Source organism: Eutrigla gurnardus, assembly GCF_963514095.1.
Source record: "Eutrigla gurnardus genome assembly, chromosome: 4".
NCBI lineage: Eukaryota > Metazoa > Chordata > Actinopteri > Perciformes > Triglidae > Eutrigla > Eutrigla gurnardus.
Window position 1 is genome coordinate 28,199,552 of NC_139918.1, and position 27,761 is coordinate 28,227,312.

The following is a 27,761-nucleotide window of genomic DNA, read 5'->3' on the forward strand; positions in this document are numbered from 1 at the left end:
ATCATACGAACAAAAAAAACGTCTCTCAATCAGAACACACAAAATAAATGGCAGCACTATTTAATGTAGTTTGTATAATAAACACCGAATATCGTTTTTTTATATATTTTTTATTTCGTTAAAGATACACTTTGCGCATATCTGCGCAGGCTTGATCTCCAACAACACAAGAAAGCGAATGCGCAGACGGCGCGCTCTTCCTGTATGTGTATTTGCCGGAGAGATTAGCGTGTCGTCGACTCGACGTCGCCGCGCTTCAAATATGCCGACAGTGAGGTGATTTACGTTTGAAAATAAAGCGATGGACACTCGCAGATGTTTACGTTAACGCGGTTTATTCCGGCGCTGAATTCGGTGATGCTAAGCTAAGCTACATGTTAAACGCTACCCGAAACCGGAGTAGTCTCTCTCTCTTTCTGTGTGTGTGTGTGTGCGGCTGCCACAGCTGATTAACTAACAGCAGCGGGGTAGCTGGCTTTCCTATCTCGGGGTTTCCGCGAAGCGAACATGTCGTGGTTCAATCACGTCAACCAAGGCTCGGATCAGCCGCAGCAACAAGATTCGCCCACTGACAGCGGCAGACTCGCGGCCCCGGGGATGCTCTGTGGCACCCACCACAGCTCCAGGCTCAGAGGTCCGACGCTGGGACCCCCGACCCTGGCAGCGCCACACTGGACCGGTTGCCTCACCCCCCGTCTGGAGGACTTCCCGTCCGCTCCGCAGGGTGTAGTCAGCCCCCTCAGCCTCGAGAACCTGTCCTGCGGTTCCCCCAGGCTCAGGGAGCCGGAGCCCATCTCCTACGTGAGCCTCCAGGAGCAGCGGTGCGTCCTGAGCTGGTTCCAGGGATGGAACGCCGATCAGAGGGAGCGGTTCATGCAGGACCTCCTGGGGAAAGCTGTTCCTGGAAAAGTGTGCACCCTGCTAGATTCCCTCAGCACCCTTCAGGTAGACACGTCCCCTACTAAACAAGGTGGTCCAGAGAGTGATGTCATGTTTCCAACAGCTGCTTTCTCTTTTGTGTACACCCACCCAGGTTAAAGACAGACTACCAAACATCTATGAATGCCAGCTGCGCCTGTGGACCCAGTGGTTCGAGTCTTGGGGAGAAGAGGAGAGGAATCATTTCCTGCACATACTGGAAGAGCAGGACCCGGTTTTTGTTGCCCACTTTTACAGGAGCGTAGCTGGCACAGCGGGAAAAGACTGACCAGTGTTTCTGTTGTGATGGGAAAAAAGCAAAGTGATGGAGATGTGACACGTCCCGGGGAGACGTTTATTAGGGCTGAGATAGTTCTCTTCAGAGAAATGTTTGTGCAACTGTGATGGGATTTATTGTGGAAGATGCATTTACATGTCATCGTAAGAACAGAAGTGTTAATTCAATTAAATCAGGTTTTTTTTTTTCAGTTTCCCACACTGGTTTTCTCCAGAGCTTAGACCACTTTTTTCCCCATCAAGCTCAGAACATTTTGCTTCATGCTTCTATCAAAGATCAGAACAGGTTTTAACATCAGACTGTAGCATTACATTTACAGGTTTCATGATTCTGTACTGGGCCTCATGATTGAAGGTGGAATGACATGGACAAGAGGATAAATTATTTTTTCAAACAGGAAAATAAACAATGCATCATCATCATCATTCTTTTGTTGTTTTATTTTAATTCTCAGCAGCAGTAATTACAAAAGTGAGTGAGAACTAATCGAGGGATTGTTTTATTACCTACTGAGATCCCCAGAAATGAGATACGTGGCTAAGATTTGTCACCTCAGAATAAAACATAGCTGGCTTGTTTTCTATTTTATCCAGTCAACCGATCCAGGAGGAAGCAACGTTATTGGTGTAGCACCTTCTGCATTCTCAACACAAAAGTTAATAAACGGATATATTTTGTCTGTAAACTTTTGACCTACAAACGAGTACATATGAGATCTGGCACCGGCATCGTAAAAAGAGATCTGTCCCTTTTGATACTCCAGCAGAATTCCCAGTGTAAGAGGCTGCGTCTGAACTGCAATGACAGCAGGTCTCCTATCGATCGCTCTGTACTGGCCCCGTTTGTTCAGGACTATGGTCCAGAAACCGTTTGTCGGACTGAAAGATATCGTTCCTTTTCTCTGAGCAGATTCACTGGCCATCCCGAGGTGGAAACAAAGGTTCCCAGCGACAGACACCTCCCAGTATTGTCTGCCAGAAGAGAAGCCAGTGGCGCCGAGCACAGCGAGAACCACGTCGAACCGGCCTGGATTGTTGGCGACGGCTTGGCTGTACTCACTGGTGGACATCTCTGTGTTATCTTCAGACAGACTTATTCTCGGGTGTGCTGTGTCCGGATCCAAGGTCGCCTTTCCTGTAAACCAAGAATGTAGTCGATCATGTGTATCTTTACATCATGTTTTTGAAAGGAAATTGACGTTAAAAAGTTTGATGGAGTCCTCCAGTGGTTTGTCATAAAGGTCAGGGAGTCCAAAGTGAAAGATTGGGGAGTGGTCAAAGTATAAGCAGCAGAGGCGGAGATATCCTGACTTTGCACGGGTCAACCTCAAAAATGCTGGATTGGACAACATATCCCATGATGCATTTGGCCAGCATCTTTCACTGTCTGGTAAATGTCTTTCAAAGCCTTTATTTTCCCAGACTTGGTAAACGTATTCAGTTTGAACATGTATCATGTATGATTTCTAATGTTAATACTAAATTAAATCCCAAGAAGTTAAAAGTCTTTTGTGTGACTCACTGGCAAAGATCGTCTTATCTTCCACGTCACCCAATTTGTTTTGTAGTGCTGAGGAGAAAAAAAAACAAAACGTTTTTTGGGGTAGAAAACAGTGGATTCTCTGGATTCGCTGGATAGAACTAACCTTGTACGTCATCTGCAAGTTTCTGGTTCTCATCTTGCAGATCTAGCATTGAGACAGAAGAGACAACAACATAAATGTTTCAACAAGAAAACAAAAGAGCAACTGTGGATCTCCTTATTGCCAGAGGGTTGCACGTACTGTCGTTGTCCTGCAGCAGCTGGTTGAGCGTGGCGTCCTTCTCATGCAGCTGCTGCTGGAGGTTATCTCCATTTTCCTGGGCCTCCTGCAGCTGTCTCTGTAAATCTGTTTGACACAGAATCCCACCATTACACTGCCTGCTTTACATGAACTATTATCCTCCCTCTGATACCGACTGAGTGGACTGTCCTGCTCTAAGGAACTTACTGCTGTATTCTTGCTGCAGCAGGTTATTCTCTTTAGTCTGTTCTTCTAACTGCTGCTGCAGCTGTTGGAGATGGGCATCCCTCTGGGCCAGCTGCTGCTGCAGCAGATGATCCGCATCCTCCTGGCTCTGTTGCAGTTGTCTTTGTATTTCTGTGCAATTAAATATTCACTTAAAAAAAAGAAGACTGCATGAAATGGCTCACTGGACTCGAGGACAGCTGCATGTGCAGCGTGGTGATGAGTTCATGGGGAGGATCTTACCGTCACACTGGGTGTTGACGTCGCTGCAGCACCTTTTGAGGTCCTCCACCTCTTGCTGTAAGTCTGACAGAGGGAGGAGGTTGAAACACTGACATGAATCAAACCACAAGCACCAAGAATAGGTTTTAAAGGAATAGTTCATCTCTGCTCTCATGTCTGTGTGGTGGATATAAAACTACAGGCCGAGCTTAGTATCAAGAATGGAAACGGCCTGGCCAAGTGTGAAAACAGCAAGTTGTGGTTTTGCAAAGGGCTTGTTTTTGGACTATTTGTTGGCCTGAGAACAGTCATTTCCTGGAGTCTCGTCATTGCTGTGGATTTTCCCGGCAACCGTCTGGCACCCCCCCCCCCCCCCCAAAAAAAACACACTTTGTTACCTTTGGACAGAGCCAGGCTAGCCATTTCCCCCTGTTCCAAGTCTTTGTGCTAAGCTAAGCTAACAGGCTTCTGGCTGTGGCTTTATTGCACACAAACATGAGTGGAATCAATCTTCTCATCTAACTCTCTGAAGAAAATAGGCGTATTTCCCAAAATGTCACACTGTCCCTTTAAGACATTGCAATATAGAGTACACACCGTTATTTGCGTTTTCAAGTCTTCTGTTGTCTCTTTTTTGTGTTTGTAGTTGTTGTTCCAATTCTGAGAGACAACAAAAAATACACGTAAGATGTATTTCAGCATGCACAGTCGGAAACGGTGATGACAGCAGAAACACAACAGTAGGAAACTGACCGGGATTATTGTTTTCAGCAGCTTTGGATGCCGTTTTCTGAGCCTTCTTCAGTTGTGTCCTCAGATCAGAGATCTCCATTACTAACAGAGACACAGTTGCAGTGTTATTTTGTGCTCAAAAGAAACAGACAACCCAACAGGAAACATTGGAAAATAGGAAATGTTCCCACTCAAGTCAAAATTCTTTGCATCTGCCTCCTTGAGTAGATGTTCACTGTCTTTCAGTTGCCTCTTTGTTAGATCCAGCCTTTTCTGCAGCTCTGGAAAATATTTAGAGGCCAATGAAATATAAAAATCGGTGTGTACAACTTCATATCAGTTACGTTTTGTCATTTACCTTCAATGTCCTCAGCGCTCGTATCTTTAAAGTCTGATAACTCTTCTTCCAGTGGTTTGATTTTCTTGTGAAGTCCCATAATCTGAGCCGCTACAAAAAAAATCAAACAAGCTATTTTTGCTATTTGTTAATACTGAAGTTTATTTTTCTGACCAAAACTGATCGGAGCACCTACACAAATTAGAAATCCTTGTGTCAGTAGAGTCCAGCATCAGTGTCTTTTCTTTTATCTGACCTCTGATGTCCTCCAGCTCATCCTCCAGATCTTCAAGGAAAGACAGAACGGATGTTTTGTTGCGTTTCCTCTAAATTTAGGAGGAGTACTCAGAATACATTTGACTTGTGTGTGCTGCCTCCCACCTTTAATTCTCTTCAACGCTGCTTCTTTCTGACTCTTGATCTGCTTCTCCAGTCTCGCCGTTTCGTCTTTTTGAGCCAAGATTTGAAACACTAGCAGAAGAAACGTGGGATTGGATCAATTGGGCGGAAAACACCGTTACGATAACGACAACGCTGAATTTTCACAGTCATTCTGATGGAGACTCACTCAGTTTAGTGTTTTCGTCGTCTTCATCTCGGATTCCGTTAATCAAATGATTCAAACGGTCTTGGAGCGCTGCAAACAAGAGACTTTATTTCATGTGAACATTCGGAGGTTATGAAATGATGTCATATCAGATTTGCCACTCACCTCTTATTCTGTTGTAATCTGTCTCATTTACTGCCACGCTGGACAATTTCTCAATCTCTGTTTGTTGAATAATGATGTGTAGAACTGGGAGAAAAGAGGGAAACCTCGTTTATCATATCCGACCAGGTAGAACCTCCTCAGTGGGTTCCTTAATCATGTTCTACTCACAACTTTGTGCTTGAGGACTTCTTGCTTTCAGCGCCTCTGTTTTGTTGGTCAGTTCATTACTTTGCTCATCTATAATTTTTTGAAGTTCTGCAGAACCAAAACACATTTATTTTTAAACCTTTTCACTGTTTAAATATTTATCCTTCACTAAGCTGCACAGTTTTCTCCATCCATTAGAGTCCTTTCATTAAACAACCTGGAACCTGAATATCTCAGAACCTGTATATACTTCATATCAATGCCAGGAAGAAATATATTAGCACATCAGCATTATTAAACTGTATAATGACAATGAACCACACACACACGCTGACCTTTTATCTTGGTTTCAGATTCAGTGTTCTGTAGTTGTCTCTTTAGCTCCTCTAGTTGAAGCGATAACGTAGAAACCTGAAGAGCTGAAAGAACCACATTTAAATGGGTTTAAAGAACCGCAATTAAAACATCCAAAGCTTTTCCTTATCCCTGAAAATATATACATGCAGACCACGACACAATCGTTCTGTCCATTTTCTCAATTATTGGATTCACTGTTTGGTAATGCAGCTCCGCCACTCACCGAGAGAAGTGACAGACGCAGATTTGGACTCCAGTTCCTTCATTTTGGCATTCAGGTCGTTCTGCAGATCTACAACACATTTGGACACGTTTGTAACAAATCTAGATCCCACAGACGAGACAAGATAAAGGACGTGAATTCCTTAAATAAGGCTATCTGAAAGGTGTGAGTAATATATTTCTAAGATACACGTTTCTTTATGCTAATCCAATCCAATAGTTGTGGTTTTGACAGGAAACTTCTGCCAGGGTTGCCCCCGCCCCCCCTTCTTATTTGCTTCGCCTCTCCAGATTCTTGTGTAGACTCTATGGCTATCACATGATCGTGAGCCAATCACTGCCCACAACACACCCCGTTCTATTTCATCCTTACTGACCGCCAGAGGCGGTGCTTAAAGCACTGGATATCTCCACCTCGCGCATGCGCATTTCGAGTACCAATAACAACATAGTCACCTGTGACCCCCACGTGACACCGGGAGGGCTATATCTTCCAGTGTCGTAAGAGGATCTGTTCCTTTTCATCTTCTCGCTGCGCATGTACCGTGTTGCACTTTGTGCTGAGAAGGAAGTTGGAAACTTTTGCTTACAGCTGGCTGCGTGCAGCCTCGTGACGACAGTCGGAGCCGCGGGCAACCTGTCCTCCAGAGGCTGTGGCTAGCTGATCTTCGTCTGGGACCAGACCAGCGTGGAGTCAGGTTTGTGTCGGCGTTTGTTGGTTGAGGCAGTGTTTTTCGCTCCCGATCCTAGCACTCGTTGGCCTCCTTGCTCTCAGTGTTATTGGTGTCTAACCAATTTGTTTTTGTGTGGCTTGCCGGTGAAAGTAGTCTTTTCGCTCCCGCTCCCGGTAACGCTATTATTTGACTTTTGTTTAGCAGCAGCGCTTACGCTCACAGCTAATTGTCCTTTGTTGATTGCTTACTGGTGAAGGCAGTGCTCCCGCTCCCGCTCCCGGTAACGCTATTATTTGACTTTTGTTTAGCAGCAGCGCTTACGCTCACAGCTAATTGTCCTTGGTTGATTGCTTACTGGTGAAGGCAGTGCTCTCGCTCCCGCTCCCGGTAACGCTATTATTTGACTTTTGTTTAGCAGCAGCGCTTACGCTCGCAGCTAATTGTCCTTGGTTGATTGCTTACTGGTGAAGGCAGTGCTCTCACTCCCGCTCCCGGTAACGCTATTATTTGACTTTTGTTTAGCAGCAGTGCTTACGCTCACAGCTAATTGTCCTTGGTTGATTGCTTACTGGTGAAGGCAGTGCTCTCGCTCCCGCTCCCGGTAACGCTATTATTTGACTTCTGTTAGCAGCAGCGCTTACGCTCATAGCTAATTATTGTCTGATTATTGATTATTTGCTGGTGACGCCACGCTCCCAGTAACACTATTATTGGCTACCTCTGTGATGGCCCATCCATGTGTCGCCTGTGCGGCTCCTCTTGAGTCTGAGGACGGTCATGACCGCTGCCCTCCTTGCCTCGGCCTCGAACATTTGAGAGAGGGCCTCACTGACAGTGCCTGTATGAACTGTGGCCTCCTGCCTTTGGTGCTCAGGGTGGCTAGGCTGGCAGAGTTGGAGCGTCGGGCGACAGCTGACGACCCCTCTGCTTTGACGAGTCTCCCTCCACATCAGTCCCGCCGTTGTCGGCCTCGACATGAGGGAGCTGCGGCCATGGGTGCCCCCCCCAAGAAAAAGGGGAGGGGCGGGCTGTCCTCCAAGGTGGACGGTTTGGCGGCCGACATGGAGCAGATGAAGGCGCTCCTCCTGGCCCTTCAGCCTGGGGCTGGTCGGGGGCCGGCTGGGCTACAGCCTGACCCCCCCTCGGAGGATGCGCCTGTGCTGGACGACGCCCTGTCGCTGGCGGCTTCGTCTAGCCTGTTCCGTGAGGCTGTTACGGAGGACGACACCTCCCACACATTGGGGGAGGCCTCCTGCTCCTCTGCTCGGAGCTCTCTGCAGGGGGCAGCAGACACCTCTATCGGGGCCATCATGCGTATGGCTCTTGCTCGCCTACAGCTGGATGTGCCACAGACAGACGCGGCTCAGGCTAGCGCCTTTTTCAGGCGCAGCCCTGCCCCGACCGCACTCACTGTTCCTCCTTCAGAGGAGTACTTGAAGGAGCTTCATGCGTGTTGGAGGGACACCAGGGCCTTTTCCCATCCGTCCTCAGACGCCCGGACCTTGGCTGCCATGCATGATGCGGCACAGGTTGGGCTAGGCCGCATGCCACCAGTTGAGCCTGCCATTGCGGCCCTCATTTTGGCTCCTGATGAGGCTTTGAGGCCGGATGCCAGGTGTCCCCGGCCTCAGTGCAGGATCACGGACGACCTTCTCACAAAGGCCTATGATGCTGCGGCACACATGGGTCGGATTGGCAATTCCCTTTTCCACCTACTGCTGGGCCTTTCTACCTCTCTGCAGCAGGCGCAGATTGATCCGTCGCTGCAGAGTCTGAGTGATACCTCGTTACAGGCATTTGCCCTCATGTCGAGGGAGTTGGGGCGCACAATGTCCACCATTGTCCAGGCTCGCCGCCATGTTTGGCTCGCTCAGTCGCCCCTGTCGGAGTCGTGTAGGAAGGTTCTTCGTGCTGTACCGGTAGAACCTGGGGAGCTCTTTGGTTCTGCTGCCCTGGAGGCGCTGGAGAGAGCTGCCCAGACTACTCAGACCAGGCAGCGGCTATCCGGTCTACGCAGGAGTGTGTCCGCTCCTAGCAGGCCCAGGGGCCCCTCGGCTGTCCCCCGGCAGCGCTCTCAGCCACCTGGTTACCCTGGTGGCCTGCGGAGGTCTCAGCGGCCTGCTCAGCAGCCTGTTGATGACTTTCGGCCCCCCGGGCGCCTACCTTCCCGGCAGCCTCGTGCCCCGCAGCCTGACCGTCGGCCCCCCAGAGCCTCGAGAGGCGGGGGGGGGGCAGGCGCTAGGGCCACGGGGCCGGTCGTCGGATGTTTTTTCCAACAGCAGCTCAGTTACTGGGCTGCCTGTACTTCAGACCCCTGGGTGGTTTCCACCTTAACCCAGGGGTACGAATTGCAGTTCCGACGCCGGCCCCTGGCCTTCAGCCGGGTCAAAATGACGGTTGTCAACGATCCGGCGAAGGCCTTAGCTCTGAGCCAGGAGTTGTCCGCCCTCCTGGCCAAGGGTGCGATCGAGCCAGTGGACCCTCTGCTACACCCCAGGGGGTTCTACTCCAGGTACTTTCTGGTAGCAAAGAAAGGTGGCGGATTTCGCCCCATTCTCGACCTGAGGGGACTCAACAGGTTCCTGAAGGTGCTTCCATTTCACATGCTGACCACGTCAGACACGCTTCGTGTGGTGACCAGGGGGGAGTGGTTCACCACTGTAGATCTAAAGGATGCGTACTTCCATGTCCCAATTGCGTTGCACCATCGATGCTTCCTGAGATTTGCTTTTCGCGGCCGGCATTTTCAGTTCAGGGTTCTTCCCTTTGGCCTCTCCCTCTCCCCGCGGGTATTCACCAGGGTTGTTTCGGCAGCTCTGGCACCCCTGCAGAAGCAGGGCATGAAGGTTCTGCCATATTTAGACGACTGGCTGGTCTGTGCACCATCCCGGTGTCTGGTGGCCCAGGATACGGCTCGGTTGCTTCAGCACGTGGCCCGGCTGGGCCTGACAGTAAACTTTTCAAAGAGTGTCCTGGACCCATCCCAACGGGTAGTATACCTGGGGATGGTCCTGGACTCGGTCACTATGAGGGCGTATTTGTCGCCTCGGCGTGTAGACGACATCCTCCTCCGCCTTCCCCTCTTCAGGGGTGGCAGGATGGTGCCATTCCTTCAGTTCCTCCAGCTCCTGGGCAAACGGACAGCTGCTTCAGCTGTGGTGCCGTTGGGCTTGCTGTCTCTGCGCCCACTACAGATGTGGCTGAACAGCCACCACTTGGACCCCAAGTGGCACGGCTACCGGAGGGTCAGGGTGTCTCGGCGGTGCCTCTTTTCTCTGTCCCCATGGAGACAGAGTTTGTTTCTGTCTGTGGGTGTACCCCTGGGCGCCATTCCATCCCGCCGGGAGATGGTCACGACCGACGCTTGCCTCTCGGGGTGGGGCACGGTATGGCAGGGCAGGACTGCCCAGGGGCAGTGGCCGGCCCAGCACCACATGCATATCAACGCGCTAGAGCTCCGTGCTGTGCATCTGGCGCTTGTTCACTTTCTGCCTCACCTGTGGGGCAAGCATGTGCTGGTTCGATCGGACAACATGTCCACTGTTGCCCAGATCAACCACCAAGGGGGCACCCGGTCTACACAGCTTCTCCAGGTAGCTCGGAGCCTGTTGACTTGGGCGTACCAGGGGAACGGAATCTGGCCGCAGATTTTCTGTTGCGGCGGAAGCCCCCACCAGGGGAGTGGCGGCTTCATCCGGAAGTGGTGGAGACGTTGTGGGGTCTTTTTGGCAGGGCGGAAGTGGACCTCTTCGCTTCGGCGGAGTCGACACATTGCCCCCTCTGGTTCTCCTGGACGGAGGTGACCAGCCCCCTTGGCCAGGACGCTCTGGCTCACGACTGGCCGCAGTGTCCTCTGTATGCCTTCCGACCGCTGCCCCTGATTCTTCCAACACTCCAGCGGGTACTTCTGCAGGGCCACAGGCTCCTTCTGGTGGCCCCCTTTTGGCCAGGGAGACTGTGGTTTCCATTGCTGCGCAGGCTCTGCTGCAGCTCTCCGTGGCGCCTCCCCTACAGGACGGACCTCCTTTCACAGCTGGGGGGTCTGATTTGGCATCCGGACCCCGGTCGCCTCCAGCTCTGGGCTTGGTCGCTACAGGGCCCGACCCACTGCTGAGGGTTTGCCCTGCGGACGTCAGGCGTACTATTCTGAATGCCAGGGCACCATCTACCCGGGTTCAATATGAGAACAGATGGAGGCTGTTCTCTAACTGGTGTGTGGATAAGGCAGTAGATCCAGCACGTTGCTCTGTGGCCACTGTTCTGGAGTTTCTGCAGTCTCTGCTGGATGGTGGTCGCGCTCCTTCCACCTTAAGGGTCTATGTGGCTGCTATTTCTTCCCAACACGAGATGGTCAACGGAGCCACAGTGGGGTGCCACAGGTTGGTGTCCCTCTTCCTTAGAGGGGCTCTGAGGCTGCGTCCCCCTAGGACCCTGAGGGCTCCAGCATGGGACCTGCCCCTGGTGCTGGAGGCCGTGTCCGCTCCTCCCTTTGAGCCTTTGACCCAGGTAGGGTTGAAATGGCTTTCTATGAAGACGGCTTTTCTGCTCGCCATTACCTCTGCGAAGCGGGTCGGGGAGTTGCATGCCCTCTCCGTGGCTGATACCTGCCTGCGGTGGAACCCTGATGGCTCAGGGGTGGTCCTGTGGCCGAATGTGGCGTTCCTACCCAAGGTGCTTTCACGTGCCCATCTTAATCAGCCTATCCAGCTCGCACGCTTTGACTCCCTGTCTGAGGATGGTCAGTCGGAGCTGCTGTGCCCGGTATGCGGCAGTCGGAACAGCTGTTTGTGTGTCACAGTGGCCCTAACAGAGGCCGTGCGCTTTCCAAGCAGCGGCTGTCCCACTGGGTTGTGGATGCGATCACGCATGCCTATGGGGCCAGTGGCCGCCCCCCGCCATCCGGGGTAAGGTGTCACTCCACCAGGAGTGTTTCAACATCATGGGCGGCACTAAGAGGTGTGCCCCTGGAGGCGATCTGTGCTGCGGCATCATGGACGTCACCTGGCACATTTGCACGTTTTTATCGTGTCAACGTCGCCGCTCCCCATCCGATGGGTGTGGTCCTGTGTCCAAGCGCTGCTGCCCCCAATGAGTGAGGTGGGTGTTGGATTCTTTGTGACCTTTTTGGTATGGGTCATCCAGTGCTTTAAGAGTCGCCTCTGGCGGTCAGTAAGGATGAAATAGAACGAAAGTTACGAATGTAACTACGGTTCTATGAATCCTGGATGACACCGGAAGATATAGCCCTCCCGGTGTCACGTGGGGGTCACAGGTGACTATGTTGTTATTGGTACTCGAAATGTGCATGCGCGAGGTGGAGATATCCAGTGCTTTAAGCACCGCCTCTGGCGGTCATCCAGGATTCATAGAACCGTAGTTACATTCGTAACCCTTTATCCCTTTATGCAGATGATACTGTCTTATGTGGAGAAAATGTTAAATCTAAAACGATATGACAGTTTAAATATTTATGTATTTAACCTGTATTTACTGTCATTTACTAAAATTGACAGGAAAAGGAAGCAAAGCCTCTCCTGTTTTTAAAAACAATTACTTAAAAAAAGGACATGAAACTCATTAATTTCCACAATGGAGTCAAAAGGGTGTGACTTTATTGTCCAGCAGGGGCAGTAAGTAGCATCAGACGACACTCACCTTGAAGTTTGTGATCAAACCCGGAACACTGCGCCTCCGTCTGGTTCAGTTTGTCCTGCAGAGCTAGCGCACAAAAATACCACACACGTCTACATTAAACTCAGTCTTCTTTTTTTGATTGCTTGTTACTGAAACACGTGTTTGTACAGAACTTACTCTTGATCTTAGCTTGATCTCGAGAGCGCTCCTCCATGGTTGCATTCAGTTGTTCTTTCAGCTCTAGAAAAAGTACGTTATGCTTCGGCTGCTGCCGACACACAAACTCAATAATGTCAAAGGAAAAATGAGACACTCACTAGTTATTGTAGCAGAAGTTGTTCGACCCTCATCGTGCTTTTCTTTTTCAAGCTTTCTGAGCTGGTTGTGCAGATCAATAGTTTTCTGAACTGAGGAACACAAAAGCAGATATGAAACATTTCAGATTATTTCCCCAGTTATGACTGTAGACACCAGGTTCCCTCTTTACTGACTCAATTCTCCGTTTATCTGGTTCCTCTCATTCAGCTCGTTGATGTATTTCTGCAGCTCGTCCTTCTTGGTTCTAAGATTATCTGTGAGCTCTGAGACACAAAGCAGTGAAACGCTTTTATTAGTTACATGCAGAAGATCTGGACACAATAACAACAATATGACAGACAACCATAGCAGCAGGTAAATATTTGCATGCTTGGGGATGAATAAAGAATCAGATACTTACGGGAAACCTGAGCGCTTTGTAACTTCTGGAGGTCTGACAACCATCTCTGCAGCTGCTCCACTCGGCTCTGCAGCGTCATGATTTTCAGCACTGAAAAGCAACAGAGAGGCCAAAAATGAAGTTTCCCATCAAAAATACTCTGGTAAGACTCTGCAGAATGATTTCAAACCCACCCTGTTTTGTGTTGTCGTTGCCATTGTCGTTTATTTCACTGATGAGGTCGTCCACTCTGTTTTGCAGCTCTAGGAGAAAATGAACAGTCTTTAATGTATGTCATCATGATTCATTTGTGATTTAATTTCTTAAATAATTCACTCAACCTTCTAAACGGTCACCAGAGGTCTCATTGGAAGCTTTTTTCTCCAGGTCCCATATCTCGTTCTGCAGCTGGATGATTCTTAAAACTGAAAGAAACAAACATGCAGTGAGGTTCTCACACACACACACACACACACACACTCACATATATATAATGTATATATTATATAGTATACATCAGATTACATTTGAGGATGATGAATTAACAACAAACATGATATTCTAGGTGTTGACTAATCTGACAACAGGTCATTCCTTCCACATATAGAGATGATTTGCCACAGTGGATCAAATCAAGGAGCTTACTGAGTCTGGGGTTGGGGATCAGTCTCTCTACGTCCACTGTCCTGGAGCTCAGTTCTTCTTGCTTCTCCTCCAGTTGCAGTTGCAGCTCTGTGAGGAGACAAAGTGAAAACAGTGAAAAGGCAGAAATAATTATTTTTATTTAGTCGTCTACATAACTGTTTACAAATTGACTAATTAACTTTGGTTACAACAAAAGAAAACAAACGTGGTAGTGTAATGAGATCATTTTCAAATATTGATTTTCCAAAGCAGAACATTTTGCATATTTCTAAGTGCACAACTAAACGGTTAAGACAGATTCACCTGAGATCCGGTCTGGATCTGCCGTGGTGGAGATCTGGTCCCTCAGATTATTCAGTTCATCATGCAGGTTTATCACGTTCAGAACTGACTCAGAAAAACAGAGCAGACATCTCACATCTGATGGGAAACTGAGCAGGAATCAGCTCTCGTGTCAAAGGGAGAGATCTCTGCTTTGTGTCAACATGGCTCTCTACTGAGGCTACAATGGCAACGCTGCACTGTAACGTCACTCACTGAGTGCTGCTCTGGAGTCTCCGGTTCTGTTCAGTTCTGCGATCTTCTGTTCAAATTCAGTCTTAACCTCTGATGGAAACACAAAAACCAAAATCAGAACCGACACTCAAACATGAATCGTCTTTAGCCGAGGTCGTATTTACAACTTGCCCTCATATCGTTCCTCAAGTCCGGAGCATTCTTCACTCTTTAACCGCAGTTTCCTCTGCAGCTCTGTGGTGTAAAAAGAGGAAACCAGGTCATGAAGGGTCTCCCATCAGAGCAGTCTTACTTAGTATATCATTAGAAGAAGAAATCAACTCACCTCTCACTTCGGCCTGAGCAACAGCATGTTCCCTTTCTGTGGTTTGAAGCTGAGTCTGACAGACTGGTTGAAAACAAAGCCACAAACAGTAAAGTCAGTCAATGCTTCTTTTTTCTTCTTTTTCAAAGCAACGGAAATACTCAACAATGTACCCTTTACCTTAGCTTGATCACGAGAGTGAACTTTATGTCGCCAAACAGCACAATTTTAAACACAACAGTAGGAAACTGACCGTGATTATTGTTTTCACCAGCTTTGGATGCCTTTTTCTGAGCCTTCTTCAGTTGTGTCCTCAGATCAGAGATCTCCATTACTAACAGAGACACAGTTGCAGTGTTATTTTGTGCTCAAAAGAAACAGACAACCAAACAGGAAACATTGGAAAATAGGAAATGTTCCCACTCAAGTCAAAATTCTTTGCATCTGCCTCCTTGAGTAGATGTTCACTGTCTTTCAGTTGCCTCTTTGTTAGATCCAGCCTTTTCTGCAGCTCTGGAAAATATTTAGAGGCCAATGAAATATAAAAATTGGTGTGTACAACTTCATATCAGTTACGTTTTGTCATTTACCTTCGATGTCCTCAGCGCTCGTATCTTTAAAGTCTGATAACTCTTCTTCCAGTGGTTTGATTTTCTTGTGAAGTTCTTTAATCTGAGCCGCTACAAAAAAATCAAACAAGCTATTTTTGATATTTGTTAATACTGAAGTTTATTTTTCTGACCAAAACTGATCGGAGCACCTACACAAATTAGAAATCCTTGTGTCAGTAGAGTCCAGCATCAGTGTCTTTTCTTTTATCTGACCTCTGATGTCCTCCAGCTCGTCCTCCAGATCTTCGAGGAAAGACAGAACGGATGTTTTGTTGCGTTTCCTCTAAATTTAGGAGGAGTACTCAGAATACATTTGACTTGTGTGTGCTGCCTCCCACCTTTAATTCTCTTCAACGCTGCTTCTTTCTGACTCTTGATCTGCTTCTCCAGTCTCGCCGTTTCGTCTTTTTGAGCCAAGATTTGAAACACTAGCAGAAGAAACGTGGGATTGGATCAATTCGGCAGAAAACACCGTTACGATAACGACAACGCTGAATTTTCACAGTCATTCTGATGGAGACTCACTCAGTTTAGTGTTTTCGTCGTCTTCATCTCGGATTCCGTTAATCAAATGATTCAAACGGTCTTGGAGCGCTGCAAACAAGACACTTTATTTCATGTGAACATTCGGAGGTTATGAAATGATGTCATATCAGATTTGCCACTCACCTCTTATTTTATTGTAATCTGTCTCATTTACTGCCACGCTGGACAATTTCTCAATCTCTGTTTGTTGAAGGATGATTTTTAGAACTGGGAGAAAAGAGGGAAACCTCGTTAATCATATCCGAGCAGGTAGAACCTCCTCAGTGGGTTCCTTAATCATGTTCTACTCACGTCTTTGTGCTTGAGGACTTCTTGCTTTCAGCGCCTCTGTTTTGTTGGTCAGTTCATTACTTTGCTCATCTATAATTTTTTGAAGTTCTGCAGAACCAAAACACATTTATTTTTAAACCTTTTCACTGTTTAAATATTTATCCTTCACTAAGCTGCACAATTTTCTCCATCCATTAGAGTCCTTTCATTAAACAACCTAGAACCTGAATATCTCAGAACCTGTATATACTTCATATCAATGCCAGGAAGAAATATATTAGCACATCAGCATTATTAAACTGTATAATGACAATGAACCACACACACACGCTGACCTTTTATCTTGGTTTCAGATTCAGTGTTCTGTAGTTGTCTCTTTAGCTCCTCTAGTTGAAGCGATAACGTAGAAACCTGAAGAGCTGAAAGAACCACATTTAAATGGGTTTAAAGAACCGCAATTAAAACATCCAAAGCTTTTCCTTATCCCTGAAAATATATACATGCAGACCACGACACAATCCTTCTGTCCATTTTCTCAATTATTGGATTGACTGTTTGGTAATGCAGCTCCGCCACTCACCGAGAGAAGTGACAGACTGAGATTTGGACTCCAGTTCCTTCATTTTGGCATTCAGGTCGTTCTGCAGATCTACAACACATTTGGACACGTTTGTAACAAATCTAGATCCCACAGACGAGACAAGATAAAGGACGTGAATTCCTTAAATAAGGCTATCTGAAAGGTGTTAATAATATAATTCTAAGATACAAGTTTCTTTATGCTAATCCAATCCAATAGTTGTGGTTTTGACAGGAAACTTCTGCCAGGGTTGCCCCCGCCCCCCCTTCTTATTTGCTTCGCCTCTCCAGATTCTTGTGTAGACTCTATGGCTATCACATGATCGTGAGCCAATCACTGCCCATAACACACCCCGTTTTATATCCCTTTATGCAGATGATACTGTCTTATGTGGAGAAAATGTTAAATCTGATTTGACAGGTTAAATATTTATGTATTTAACCTGTATTTACTGTCATTTACTAAAATTGACAGGAAAAGGAAGCAAAGCCTCTCCTGTTTTAAAAAAAAGTTACTTAAAAAAAAGGACATGAAACTCATTAATTTCCACAATGGAGTCAAAAGGGTGTGACTTTATTGTCCAGCAGGGGCAGTAAGTAACACAGACTCTGGCAAAACTTCAATATTAATGCTATTAGACCTCAGTGCTGCATTTGACACTGTCGACCACTCAATACTCTTGGACAGGTTGGAAAACTGGGTGGGGCTCTCAGGCACAGTCTTAAACTGGTTCAAGTCATATCTACAAGATAGGAACTATTTTGTTTCCATTGGCGACTTTGTATCAGAACCTACCAATGTAACGTGTGGAGTCCCCCAAGGTTCAATCTTGGGGCCGACTTTATTCAACATCTACATGCTCCCACTAGGACAAATCATGCAAAATAATAACATTGACCACCATTGCTATGCCGATGACACCCAAATCTATGTAGCACTATCACCAAACGACTATCGCCCCATAGATCTTCTGTGCCAGTGCATTGAGCAAGTCAAAGACTGGATGTGCCAAAACTTCCTACAACTAAATGAGGACAAAACTGAGATAATTGTTTTTGGTGCTAAAAAAGAAAGGTTTAAAGTAATTCAAAACCTTCACTCTCTGTCCCTGAAAACCTCAAACAAAGCCAGAAATCTTGGGGTTATTATGGATTCTGATTTACATTTCGACAGTCACATTAAATCAGTAACAAAATCAGCCTACTATCACCTAAAAAATGTAGCAAGACTTAGAGGGCTCATGTCAGCTCAAGACTTATAAAAACTTGTACATGCCTTTATTACTAGTAGGCTAGACTACTGTAATGGTCTCCTTGCAGGTCTTCCGAAAAAAAACTGTCAGGCAGCTACAGCTTGTTCAGAACGCTGCTGCTAGAGTTCTTACAAAGACCAAAAAATGTGAGCACATTACACCAATTCTTAAATCCTTACATTGGCTCCCTGTATGTCAGAGGATTGATTTCAAAATCCTCCTGCTCACATATAAATCACTACATGGTCTAGGACCGAAGTATATCACTGATATGCTCCCACTACATAAGACTTCTAGACCACTAAGATCTTCTGAGACCAATCTGTTAGTGATTCCCAGAGTAAACAACAATCACGGGAGAGCATCATTTAGTCACTATGCAACAAATGGCTGGAATAAACTTCCTGAAGATGTAAGACTTGCCCCAACTCTGAATACTTTTAAAACTAGACTGAAAACTGTTATGTTCACCATAGCTTTCTGCTAAATCTTTTAATGTCTGCACTGTTTTTAATTATTGCAAATATGTTTTTATTCTCTTTTTTTTCTGTAATGCATTTTTAAATTTTTATCATTTTCTTTTAATTCTTCTATTTTTTTTCTTCTCACTTTGTTTTATGATGTGAAGCACTTTGAGTCTGCCTTGTGTATGAAATGTGCTATACAAATAAAGTTGCCTTGCCTTGCCTAAGTAGCATCAGACGACACTCACCTTGAAGTTTGTGATCAAACCCGGAACACTGCGCCTCCGTCTGGTTCAGTTTGTCCTGCAGAGCTAGCGCACAAAAAACCCACACACGTCTACATTAAACTCAGTCTTCTTTTTTTGATTGCTTGTTACTGAAACACGTGTTTGTACAGAACTTACTCTTGATCTCAGCTTGATCTCGAGAGCGCTCCTCCATGGTTGCATTCAGTTGTTCTTTCAGCTCTAGAAAAAGTACGTTATGCTTCGGCTGCTGCCGACACACAAACTCAATAATGTCAAAGGAAAAATGAGTCACTCACTAGTTATTGCAGCAGAAGTTGTTCGACCCTCATCGTGCTTTTCTTTTTCGAGCTTTCTGAGCTGGTTGTGCAGATCAATAGTTTTCTGAACTGAGGAACACAAAAGCAGATATGAAACATTTCAGATTATTTCCCCAGTTATGACTGTAGACACCAGGTTCCCTCTTTACTGACTCAATTCTCCATTTATCTGGTTCCTCTCATTCAGCTCGTTGATGTATTTCTGCAGCTCGTCCTTCTTGGTTCTAAGATTATCTGTGAGCTCTGAGACACAAAGCAGTGAAACGCTTTTATTAGTTTCATGCAGAAGATCTGGACACAATAATAACAATATGACAGACAACCATAGCAGCAGGTAAATATTTGCGTGCTTGGGGATGAATAAAGAATGAGATACTTACGGGAAACCTGAGCGCTTTGTAACTTCTGGAGGTCTGACAACCATCTCTGCAGCTGCTCCACTCGGCTCTGCAGCGTCATGATTTTCAGCACTGAAAAGCAACAGAGAGGCCAAAAATGAAGTTTCCAATCAAATATACTCTGGTAAGACTCTGCAGAATGATTTCAAACCCACCCTGTTTTGTGTTGTCGTTGCCATTGTCGTTTATTTCACTGATGAGGTCGTCCACTCTGTTTTGCAGCTCTAGGAGAAAATGAACAGTCTTTAAAGTATGTCATCATGATTCATTTGTGATTTAATTTCTTAAATAATTCACTCAACCTTCTAAACGGTCACCAGAGGTCTCATTGGAAGCTTTTTTCTCCAGGTCCCATATCTCGTTCTGCAGCTGGATGATTCTTAAAACTGAAAGAAACAAACATGCAGTGAGGTTCACACACACACACACACACACACACACACACACACACACACACACACACACACACACACACTCACATATATATATATAATGTATATATAGTATACATCAGATTACATTTGAGGATGATGAATTAACAACAAACATGATATTCTAGGTGTTGACTAATCTGACAACAGGTCATTCCTTCCACATATAGAGATGATTTGCCACAGTGGATCAAATCAAGGAGCTTACTGAGTCTGGGGTTGGGGATCAGTCTCTCTACGTCCACTGTCCTGGAGCTCAGTTCTTCTTGCTTCTCCTCCAGTTGCAGTTGCAGCTCTGTGAGGAGACAAAGTGAAAACAGTGAAAAGGCAGAAATAATTATTTTTATTTAGTCGTCTACATTACTGTTTACAAATTGACTAATTAACTTTGGTTAAAACAAATGAAAACAAACGTGGTAGTGTAATGAGATCATTTTCAAATATTGATTTTCCAAAGCAGAACATTTTGCATATTTCTAAGTGCACAACTAAACGGTTAAGACAGATTCACCTGAGATCCGGTCTGGATCTGCCGTGGTGGAGATCTGGTCCCTCAGATTATTCAGTTCATCATGCAGGTTGATCACGTTCAGAACTGACTCAGAAAAACAGAGCAGACATCTCACATCTGATGGGAAACTGAGCAGGAATCAGCTCTCGTGTCAAAGGGAGAGATCTCTGCTTTGTGTCAACATGGCTCTCTACTGAGGCTACAATGGCAACGCTGCACTGTAACGTCACTCACTGAGTGCTGCTCTGGAGTCTCCGGTTCTGTTCAGTTCTGCGATCTTCTGTTCAAATTCAGTCTTAACCTCTGATGGAAACACAACAACCAAAATCAGAACCGACACTCAAACATGAATCGTCTTTAGCCGAGGTCGTATTTACAACTTGCCCTCATATCGTTCCTCAAGTCCGGAGCATTCTTCACTCTTTAACCGCAGTTTCCTCTGCAGCTCTGTGGTGTAAAAAGAGGAAACCAGGTCATGAAGGGTCTCCCATCAGAGCAGTCTTACTTAGTATATCATTAGAAGAAGAAATCAACTCACCTCTCACTTCGGCCTGAGCAACAGCATGTTCCCTTTCTGTGGTTTGAAGCTGAGTCTGACAGACTGGTTGAAAACAAAGCCACAAACAGTAAAGTCAGTCAATGCTTCTTTTTTCTTCTTTTTCAAAGCAACGGAAATACTCAACAATGTACCCTTTACCTTAGCTTGATCACGAGAGTGAACTTTATGTCGCCAAACAGCACAATTTTAAACACAACAGTAGGAAACTGACCGTGATTATTGTTTTCAGAAGCTTTGGATGCCTTTTTCTCAGCCTTCTTCAGTTGTGTCCTCAGATCAGAGATCTCCATTACTAACAGAGACACAGTTGCAGTGTTATTTTGTGCTCAAAAGAAACAGACAACCCAACAGGAAACATTGGAAAATAGGAAATGTTCCCACTCAAGTCAAAATTCTTTGCATCTGCCTCCTTGAGTAGATGTTCACTGTCTTTCAGTTGCCTCTTTGTTAGATCCAGCCTTTTCTGCAGCTCTGGAAAATATTTAGAGGCCAATGAAATATAAAAATCGGTGTGTACAACTTCATATCAGTTACGTTTTGTCATTTACCTTCAATGTCCTCAGCGCTCGTATCTTTAAAGTCTGATAACTCTTCTTCCAGTGGTTTGATTTTCTTGTGAAGTTCTTTAATCTGAGCCGCTACAAAAAAAATCAAACAAGCTATTTTTGCTATTTGTTAATACTGAAGTTTATTTTTCTGACCAAAACTGATCGGAGCACCTACACAAATTAGAAATCCTTGTGTCAGTAGAGTCCAGCATCAGTGTCTTTTCTTTTATCTGACCTCTGATGTCCTCCAGCTCGTCCTCCAGATCTTCGAGGAAAGACAGAACGGATGTTTTGTTGCGTTTCCTCTAAATTTAGGAGGAGTACTCAGAATACATTTGACTTGTGTGTGCTGCCTCCCACCTTTAATTCTCTTCAACGCTGCTTCTTTCTGACTCTTGATCTGCTTCTCCAGTCTCGCCGTTTCGTCTTTTTGAGCCAAGATTTGAAACACTAGCAGAAGAAACGTGGGATTGGATCAATTCGGCAGAAAACACCGTTACGATAACGACAATGCTGAATTTTCACAGTCATTTTGATGGAGACTCACTCAGTTTAGTGTTTTCGTCGTCTTCATCTCGGATTCCGTTAATCAAATGATTCAAACGGTCTTGGAGCGCTGCAAACAAGACACTTTATTTCATGTGAACATTTGGAGGTTATGAAATGATGTCATATCAGATTTGCCACTCACCTCTTATTCTTTTGTAATCTGTCTCATTTACTGCCACGCTGGACAATTTCTCAATCTCTGTTTGTTGAAGGATGATTTGTAGAACTGGGAGAAAAGAGGGAAACCTCGTTTATCATATCCGAGCAGGTAGAACCTCCTCAGTGGGTTCCTTAACCCTCGGGGCACTTTAAAAATGTACGCACACTCACTACCTTCGGGCCTGTTTGGGCCACGCCAATACAAGTGTCATAAAAAAGAAAAAAAAAAACTTTTTTTTTTCACTTTCACTGCATAAACCTTTTCAACAACTTCAGACCTAACCTTAGATATAAAGTTTGTTATTAGTTTTTAACTTTTTTTTTCTGTTTTTAAGCCTTTTTCTCACACGAACATTGTGTACTTTTTATGCGAAAAACAGAAAATATGCAATATTTTCCAAAAATGAGGTGCAAAGAGGATTATTTGAGATGAAGTTATTACAGCCTTGACTAGGTCAAAAATTGATAACATCATTGTTTTTGATGCATTATTATTTTTGGAGACATTACAGTTTTTTCAAAAAACTTACACCTGTTACTTTCGGGCCCAAATGGGGTCCCTCTCATAAAAGTGTCATAAAAAATTAATGAATGAATTTTTTTTTTCACTTTCACTGCATCAACCTTTTCAACAACTTCAGACCTAACAATAGATATAAAGCTTATTATAATAATTATTATTATTTTATGTTTTAGGCCCTTTTTTCATACAAAAAATGTCTAATTTCAATGCAAAAAGCACAAAATATGCAATATTTTCCAAAAATGAGGTGCAAAGAGGATTATTGGGGATGAAGTTATTACAGCCTTGACTAGGTCAAAAATTGATAACATCATTGTTTTTGATGCATTATTATTTTTGGAGACATTAGAGTTTTTTCCAAAAACTTACACCTGTTACTTTTGGGCCCAAATGGGGTCCCTCTCATAAAAGTGTCATAAAAAATGAATGAATGAATTTTTTTTTTTCACTTTCACTGCATCAAGCTTTTCAACAACTTCAGACCTAACAATAGATATAAAGCTTATGATAATAATTATTATTATTTTATGTTTTAGGCCCTTTTTACATACAAAAAATGTCTAATTTCAATGCAAAAAACACAAAATATGCAATATTTTCCAAAAATGAGGTGCAAAGAGGATTATTGGGGATGAAGTTATTACAGCCTTGACTAGGTCAAAAATTGATAACATCATTGTTTTTGATGCATTATTATTTTTGGAGACATTAGAGTTTTTTCAAAAAACTTACACCTGTTACTTTCGGGCCCAAATGGGGTCCCCCTCATAAAAGTGTCATAAAAAATGAATGAATTAATTTTTTTTCACTTTAACTGCATTAAGCTTTTCAACAACTTCAGACCTAGCAATAGATATAAAGCTCATTATAATAATTATTATTATTTTATGTTTTAGGCCCTTTTTTCATACAAAAAATTTGTAATTTCAATGCAAAAAACACAAAATATGCAATATTTTCCAAAAATGAGGTGCAAAGAGGATTATTGGGGATTAAGTTATTACAGCCTTGACTAGGTCAAAAATTGATAACATCATTGTTTTTGATGCATTATTATTTTTGGAGACATTAGAGGTTTTTCCAAAAAACTTACACCTGTTACTTTTGGGCCAAAATGGGGTCCCTCTCATAAAAGTGGTTTTATAATGGGAGTTAATGGGGCCCGCCACGGTCCCGAAGGTGGTACGTGTGGGAATTTTTTTTATGGTATATTCTATACGTCTTGCAATCAAGTGGATGAAAAAAAAATGTTTTAAAAATTAAAAGACATTCCTTAGAGAAGTTTCAGAAAAGTAGGCGTTAAACTGACAGAGATATTGATACTCAAAAATCCAAAGTACCCAAACGGTCCCCCAAATTGCCCCGAGGGTTAATCATGTTCTACTCACGTCTTTGTGCTTGAGGACTTCTTGCTTTCAGCGCCTCTGTTTTGTTGGTCAGTTCATTACTTTGCACATCTATCATTTTTTGAAGTTCTGCAGAACCAAAACACATTTATTTTTAAACCTTTTCACTGTTTAAATATTTATCCTTCACTAAGCTGCACAGTTTTCTCCATCCATTAGAGTCCTTTCATTAAACAACCTGGAACCTGAATATCTCAGAACCTGTATATACTTCATATCAATGCCAGGAAGAAATATATTAGCACATCAGCATTATTAAACTGTATAATGACAATGAACCACACACACACGCTGACCTTTTATCTTGGTTTCAGATTCAGTGTTCTGTAGTTGTCTCTTTAGCTCCTCTAGTTGAAGCGATAACGTAGAAACCTGAAGAGCTGAAAGAACCACATTTAAATGGGTTTAAAGAACCACAATTAAAACATCCAAAGCTTTTCCTTATCCCTGAAAATATATACATGCAGACCACGACACAATCCTTCTGTCCATGTTCTCAATTATTGGATTGACTGTTTGGTAATGCAGCTCCGCCACTCACCGAGAGAAGTGACAGACTGAGATTTGGACTCCAGTTCCTTCATTTTGGCATTCAGGTCGTTCTGCAGATCTACAACACATTTGGACACGTTTGTAACAAATCTAGATCCCACAGACGAGACAAGATAAAGGACGTGAATTCCTTAAATAAGGCTATCTAAAAGGTGTGAATAATATATTTCTAAGATACTCGTTTCTTTATGCCAATCCAATCCAATAGTTGTGGTTTTGACAGGAAACTTCTGCCAGGGTTGCCCCCGCCCCCCCTTCTTATTTGCTTCGCCTCTCCGGATTCTTGTGTAGACTCTATGGCTATCACATGATCGTGAGCCAATCACTGCCCATAACACACCCCGTTTTATATCCCTTTATGCAGATGATACTGTCTTATGTGGAGAAAATGTTAAATCTGATTTGACAGGTTAAATATTTATGTATTTAACCTGTATTTACTGTCATTTACTAAAATTGACAGGAAAAAGAAGCAAAGCCTCTCCTGTTTTTAAAGACACTTACTTAAAAAAAAGGACATGAAACTCATTAATTTCCACAATGGAGTCAAAAGGGTGTGACTTTATTGTCCAGCAGGGGCAGTAAGTAGCATCAGACGACACTCACCTTGAAGTTTGTGATCAAACCCGGAACACTGCGCCTCCGTCTGGTTCAGTTTGTCCTGCAGAGCTAGCGCACAAAAATACCACACACGTCTACATTAAACTCAGTCTTCTTTTTTTGATTGCTTGTTACTGAAACACGTGTTTGTACAGAACTTACTCTTGATCTCAGCTTGATCTCGAGAGCGCTCCTCCATGGTTGCATTCAGTTGTTCTTTCAGCTCTAGAAAAAGTACGTTATGCTTCGGCTGCTGCCGACACACAAACTCAATAATGTCAAAGGAAAAATGAGTCACTCACTAGTTATTGTAGCAGAAGTTGTTCGACCCTCATCGTGCTTTTCTTTTTCAAGCTTTCTGAGCTGGTTGTGCAGATCAATAGTTTTCTGAACTGAGGAACACAAAAGCAGATATGAAACATTTCAGATTATTTCCCCAGTTATGACTGTAGACACCAGGTTCCCTCTTTACTGACTCAATTCTCCGTTTCTCTGGTTCCTCTCATTCAGCTCGTTGATGTATTTCTGCAGCTCGTCCTTCTTGGTTCTAAGATTATCTGTGAGCTCTGAGACACAAAGCAGTGAAACGCTTTTATTAGTTACATGCAGAAGATCTGGACCCAATAATAACAATATGACAGACAACCATAGCAGCAGGTAAATATTTGCGTGCTTGGGGATGAATAAAGAATGAGATACTTACGGGAAACCTGAGCGCTTTGTAACTTCTGGAGGTCTGACAACCATCTCTGCAGCTGCTCCACTCGGCTCTGCAGCGTCATGATTTTCAGCACTGAAAAGCAACAGAGAGGCCAAAAATGAAGTTTCCCATCAAATATACTCTGGTAAGACTCTGCAGAATGATTTCAAACCCACCCTGTTTTGTGTTGTCGTTGCCATTGTCGTTTATTTCACTGATGAGGTCGTCCACTCTGTTTTGCAGCTCTAGGAGAAAATGAACAGTCTTTAATGTATGTCATCATGATTAATTTGTGATTTAATTTCTTAAATAATTCACTCAACCTTCTAAACGGTCACCAGAGGTCTCATTGGAAGCTTTTTTCTCCAGGTCCCATATCTCGTTCTGCAGCTGGATGATTCTTAAAACTGAAAGAAACAAACATGCAGTGAGGTTCTCACACACACACACACACACACACACTCACATATATATAATGTATATACAGTATACATCAGATTACATATGAGGATGATGAATTAAAAACAAACGTGATATTCTAGGTGTTGACTAATCTGACAACAGGTAATTCCTTCCACATATAGAGATGATTTGCCACAGTGGATAAAATCAAGGAGCTTACTGAGTCTGGGGTTGGGGATCAGTCTCTCTACATCCACTGTCCTGGAGCTCAGTTCTTCTTGCTTCTCCTCCAGTTGCAGTTGCAGCTCTGTGAGGAGACAAAGTGAAAACAGTGAAAAGGCAGAAATAATTATTTTTATTTAGTCGTCTACATTACTGTTTACAAATTGACTAATTAACTTTGGTTACAACAAATGAAAACAAACGTGGTAGTGTAATGAGATCATTTTCAAATATTGATTTTCCAAAGCAGAACATTTTGCATATTTCTAAGTGCACAACTAAACGGTTAAGACAGATTCACCTGAGATCCGGTCTGGATCTGCCGTGGTGGAGATCTGGTCCCTCAGATTATTCAGTTCATCATGCAGGTTTATCACGTTCAGAACTGACTCAGAAAAACAGAGCAGACATCTCACATCTGATGGGAAACTGAGCAGGAATCAGCTCTCGTGTCAAAGGGAGAGATCTCTGCTTTGGGTCAACATGGCTCTCTACTGAGGCTACAATGGCAACGCTGCACTGTAACGTCACTCACTGAGTGCTGCTCTGGAGTCTCCGGTTCTGTTCAGTTCTGCGATCTTCTGTTCAAATTCAGTCTTAACCTCTGATGGAAACACAAAAACCAAAATCAGAACCGACACTCAAACATGAATCGTCTTTAGCCGAGGTCGTATTTACAACTTGCCCTCATATCGTTCCTCAAGTCCAGAGCATTCTTCACTCTTTAACCGCAGTTTCCTCTGCAGCTCTGTGGTGTAAAAAGAGGAAACCAGGTCATGAAGGGTCTCCCATCAGAGCAGTCTTACTTAGTATATCATTAGAAGAAGAAATCAACTCACCTCTCACTTCGGCCTGAGCAACAGCATGTTCCCTTTCTGTGGTTTGAAGCTGAGTCTGACAGACTGGTTGAAAACAAAGCCACAAACAGTAAAGTCAGTCAATGCTTCTTTTTTTTTCTTTTTCAAAGCAACGGAAATACTCAACAATGTACCCTTTACCTTAGCTTGATCACGAGAGTGAACTTTATGTCGCCAAACAGCACAATTTTAAACACAACAGTAGGAAACTGACCGTGATTATTGTTTTCAGCAGCTTTGGATGCCTTTTTCTCAGCCTTCTTCAGTTGTGTCCTCAGATCAGAGATCTCCATTACTAACAGAGACACAGTTGCAGTGTTATTTTGTGCTCAAAAGAAACAGACAACCCAACAGGAAACATTGGAAAATAGGAAATGTTCCCACTCAAGTCAAAATTCTTTGCATCTGCCTCCTTGAGAAGATGTTCACTGTCTTTCAGTTGCCTCTTTGTTAGATCCAGCCTTTTCTGCAGCTCTGGAAAATATTTAGAGGCCAATGAAATATAAAAATCGGTGTGTACAACTTCATATCAGTTACGTTTTGTCATTTACCTTCAATGTCCTCAGCGCTCGTATCTTTAAAGTCTGATAACTCTTCTTCCAGTGGTTTGATTTTCTTGTGAAGTGCTTTAAT

At 44.2% G+C, this 27,761-nt stretch overlaps 3 protein-coding genes across 3 annotated transcripts in view; 2 read left to right on the plus strand and 1 right to left on the minus strand.

Moving 5' to 3' along the window:
- sall2 (spalt-like transcription factor 2) overlaps nucleotides 1-27,761 on the plus strand; it is a 179,852-nt gene that overhangs the window by 47,198 nt on the left and 104,893 nt on the right. The gene's annotated exons all lie outside the window — the stretch shown is intronic.
- On the plus strand, nucleotides 177-1,641 carry cUnh14orf119 (chromosome Un C14orf119 homolog). The gene is made up of 2 exons (XM_084007718.1): nucleotides 177-945; nucleotides 1,034-1,641. The coding sequence occupies exons 1-2, from the start codon at nucleotides 508-510 to the stop codon at nucleotides 1,205-1,207; spliced, it is 612 nt and encodes a 203-aa protein (XP_083863844.1). The 5' UTR covers nucleotides 177-507; the 3' UTR covers nucleotides 1,208-1,641.
- Nucleotides 1,408-27,747, minus strand: LOC311012279 (uncharacterized protein). The gene is made up of 76 exons (XM_084007659.1): nucleotides 27,680-27,747; nucleotides 27,513-27,602; nucleotides 27,343-27,423; nucleotides 27,111-27,173; nucleotides 26,957-27,019; nucleotides 26,807-26,875; nucleotides 26,573-26,656; nucleotides 26,270-26,356; nucleotides 25,971-26,054; nucleotides 25,824-25,892; nucleotides 25,651-25,740; nucleotides 25,424-25,513; nucleotides 25,250-25,339; nucleotides 25,110-25,172; nucleotides 24,954-25,016; nucleotides 24,337-24,405; nucleotides 24,092-24,175; nucleotides 23,778-23,864; nucleotides 21,850-21,933; nucleotides 21,706-21,774; nucleotides 21,519-21,608; nucleotides 21,334-21,423; nucleotides 21,159-21,248; nucleotides 20,992-21,081; nucleotides 20,822-20,902; nucleotides 20,590-20,652; nucleotides 20,436-20,498; nucleotides 20,286-20,354; nucleotides 20,052-20,135; nucleotides 19,749-19,835; nucleotides 19,412-19,495; nucleotides 19,265-19,333; nucleotides 19,092-19,181; nucleotides 18,865-18,954; nucleotides 18,691-18,780; nucleotides 18,551-18,613; nucleotides 18,395-18,457; nucleotides 16,431-16,499; nucleotides 16,186-16,269; nucleotides 15,872-15,958; nucleotides 15,704-15,787; nucleotides 15,560-15,628; nucleotides 15,373-15,462; nucleotides 15,188-15,277; nucleotides 15,014-15,103; nucleotides 14,847-14,936; nucleotides 14,677-14,757; nucleotides 14,445-14,507; nucleotides 14,291-14,353; nucleotides 14,141-14,209; nucleotides 13,907-13,990; nucleotides 13,604-13,690; nucleotides 13,300-13,383; nucleotides 13,153-13,221; nucleotides 12,980-13,069; nucleotides 12,753-12,842; nucleotides 12,579-12,668; nucleotides 12,439-12,501; nucleotides 12,283-12,345; nucleotides 5,955-6,023; nucleotides 5,710-5,793; nucleotides 5,396-5,482; nucleotides 5,228-5,311; nucleotides 5,084-5,152; nucleotides 4,897-4,986; nucleotides 4,712-4,801; nucleotides 4,537-4,626; nucleotides 4,370-4,459; nucleotides 4,200-4,280; nucleotides 4,044-4,106; nucleotides 3,468-3,530; nucleotides 3,207-3,356; nucleotides 3,000-3,104; nucleotides 2,862-2,903; nucleotides 2,738-2,785; nucleotides 1,408-2,350 (listed from the first exon to the last, which is right to left on the minus strand). Exons 3-76 carry the CDS (start codon nucleotides 27,419-27,421, stop codon nucleotides 1,797-1,799), a joined length of 6,351 nt encoding a protein of 2,116 aa, XP_083863785.1. The 5' UTR covers nucleotides 27,422-27,423; nucleotides 27,513-27,602; nucleotides 27,680-27,747; the 3' UTR covers nucleotides 1,408-1,796.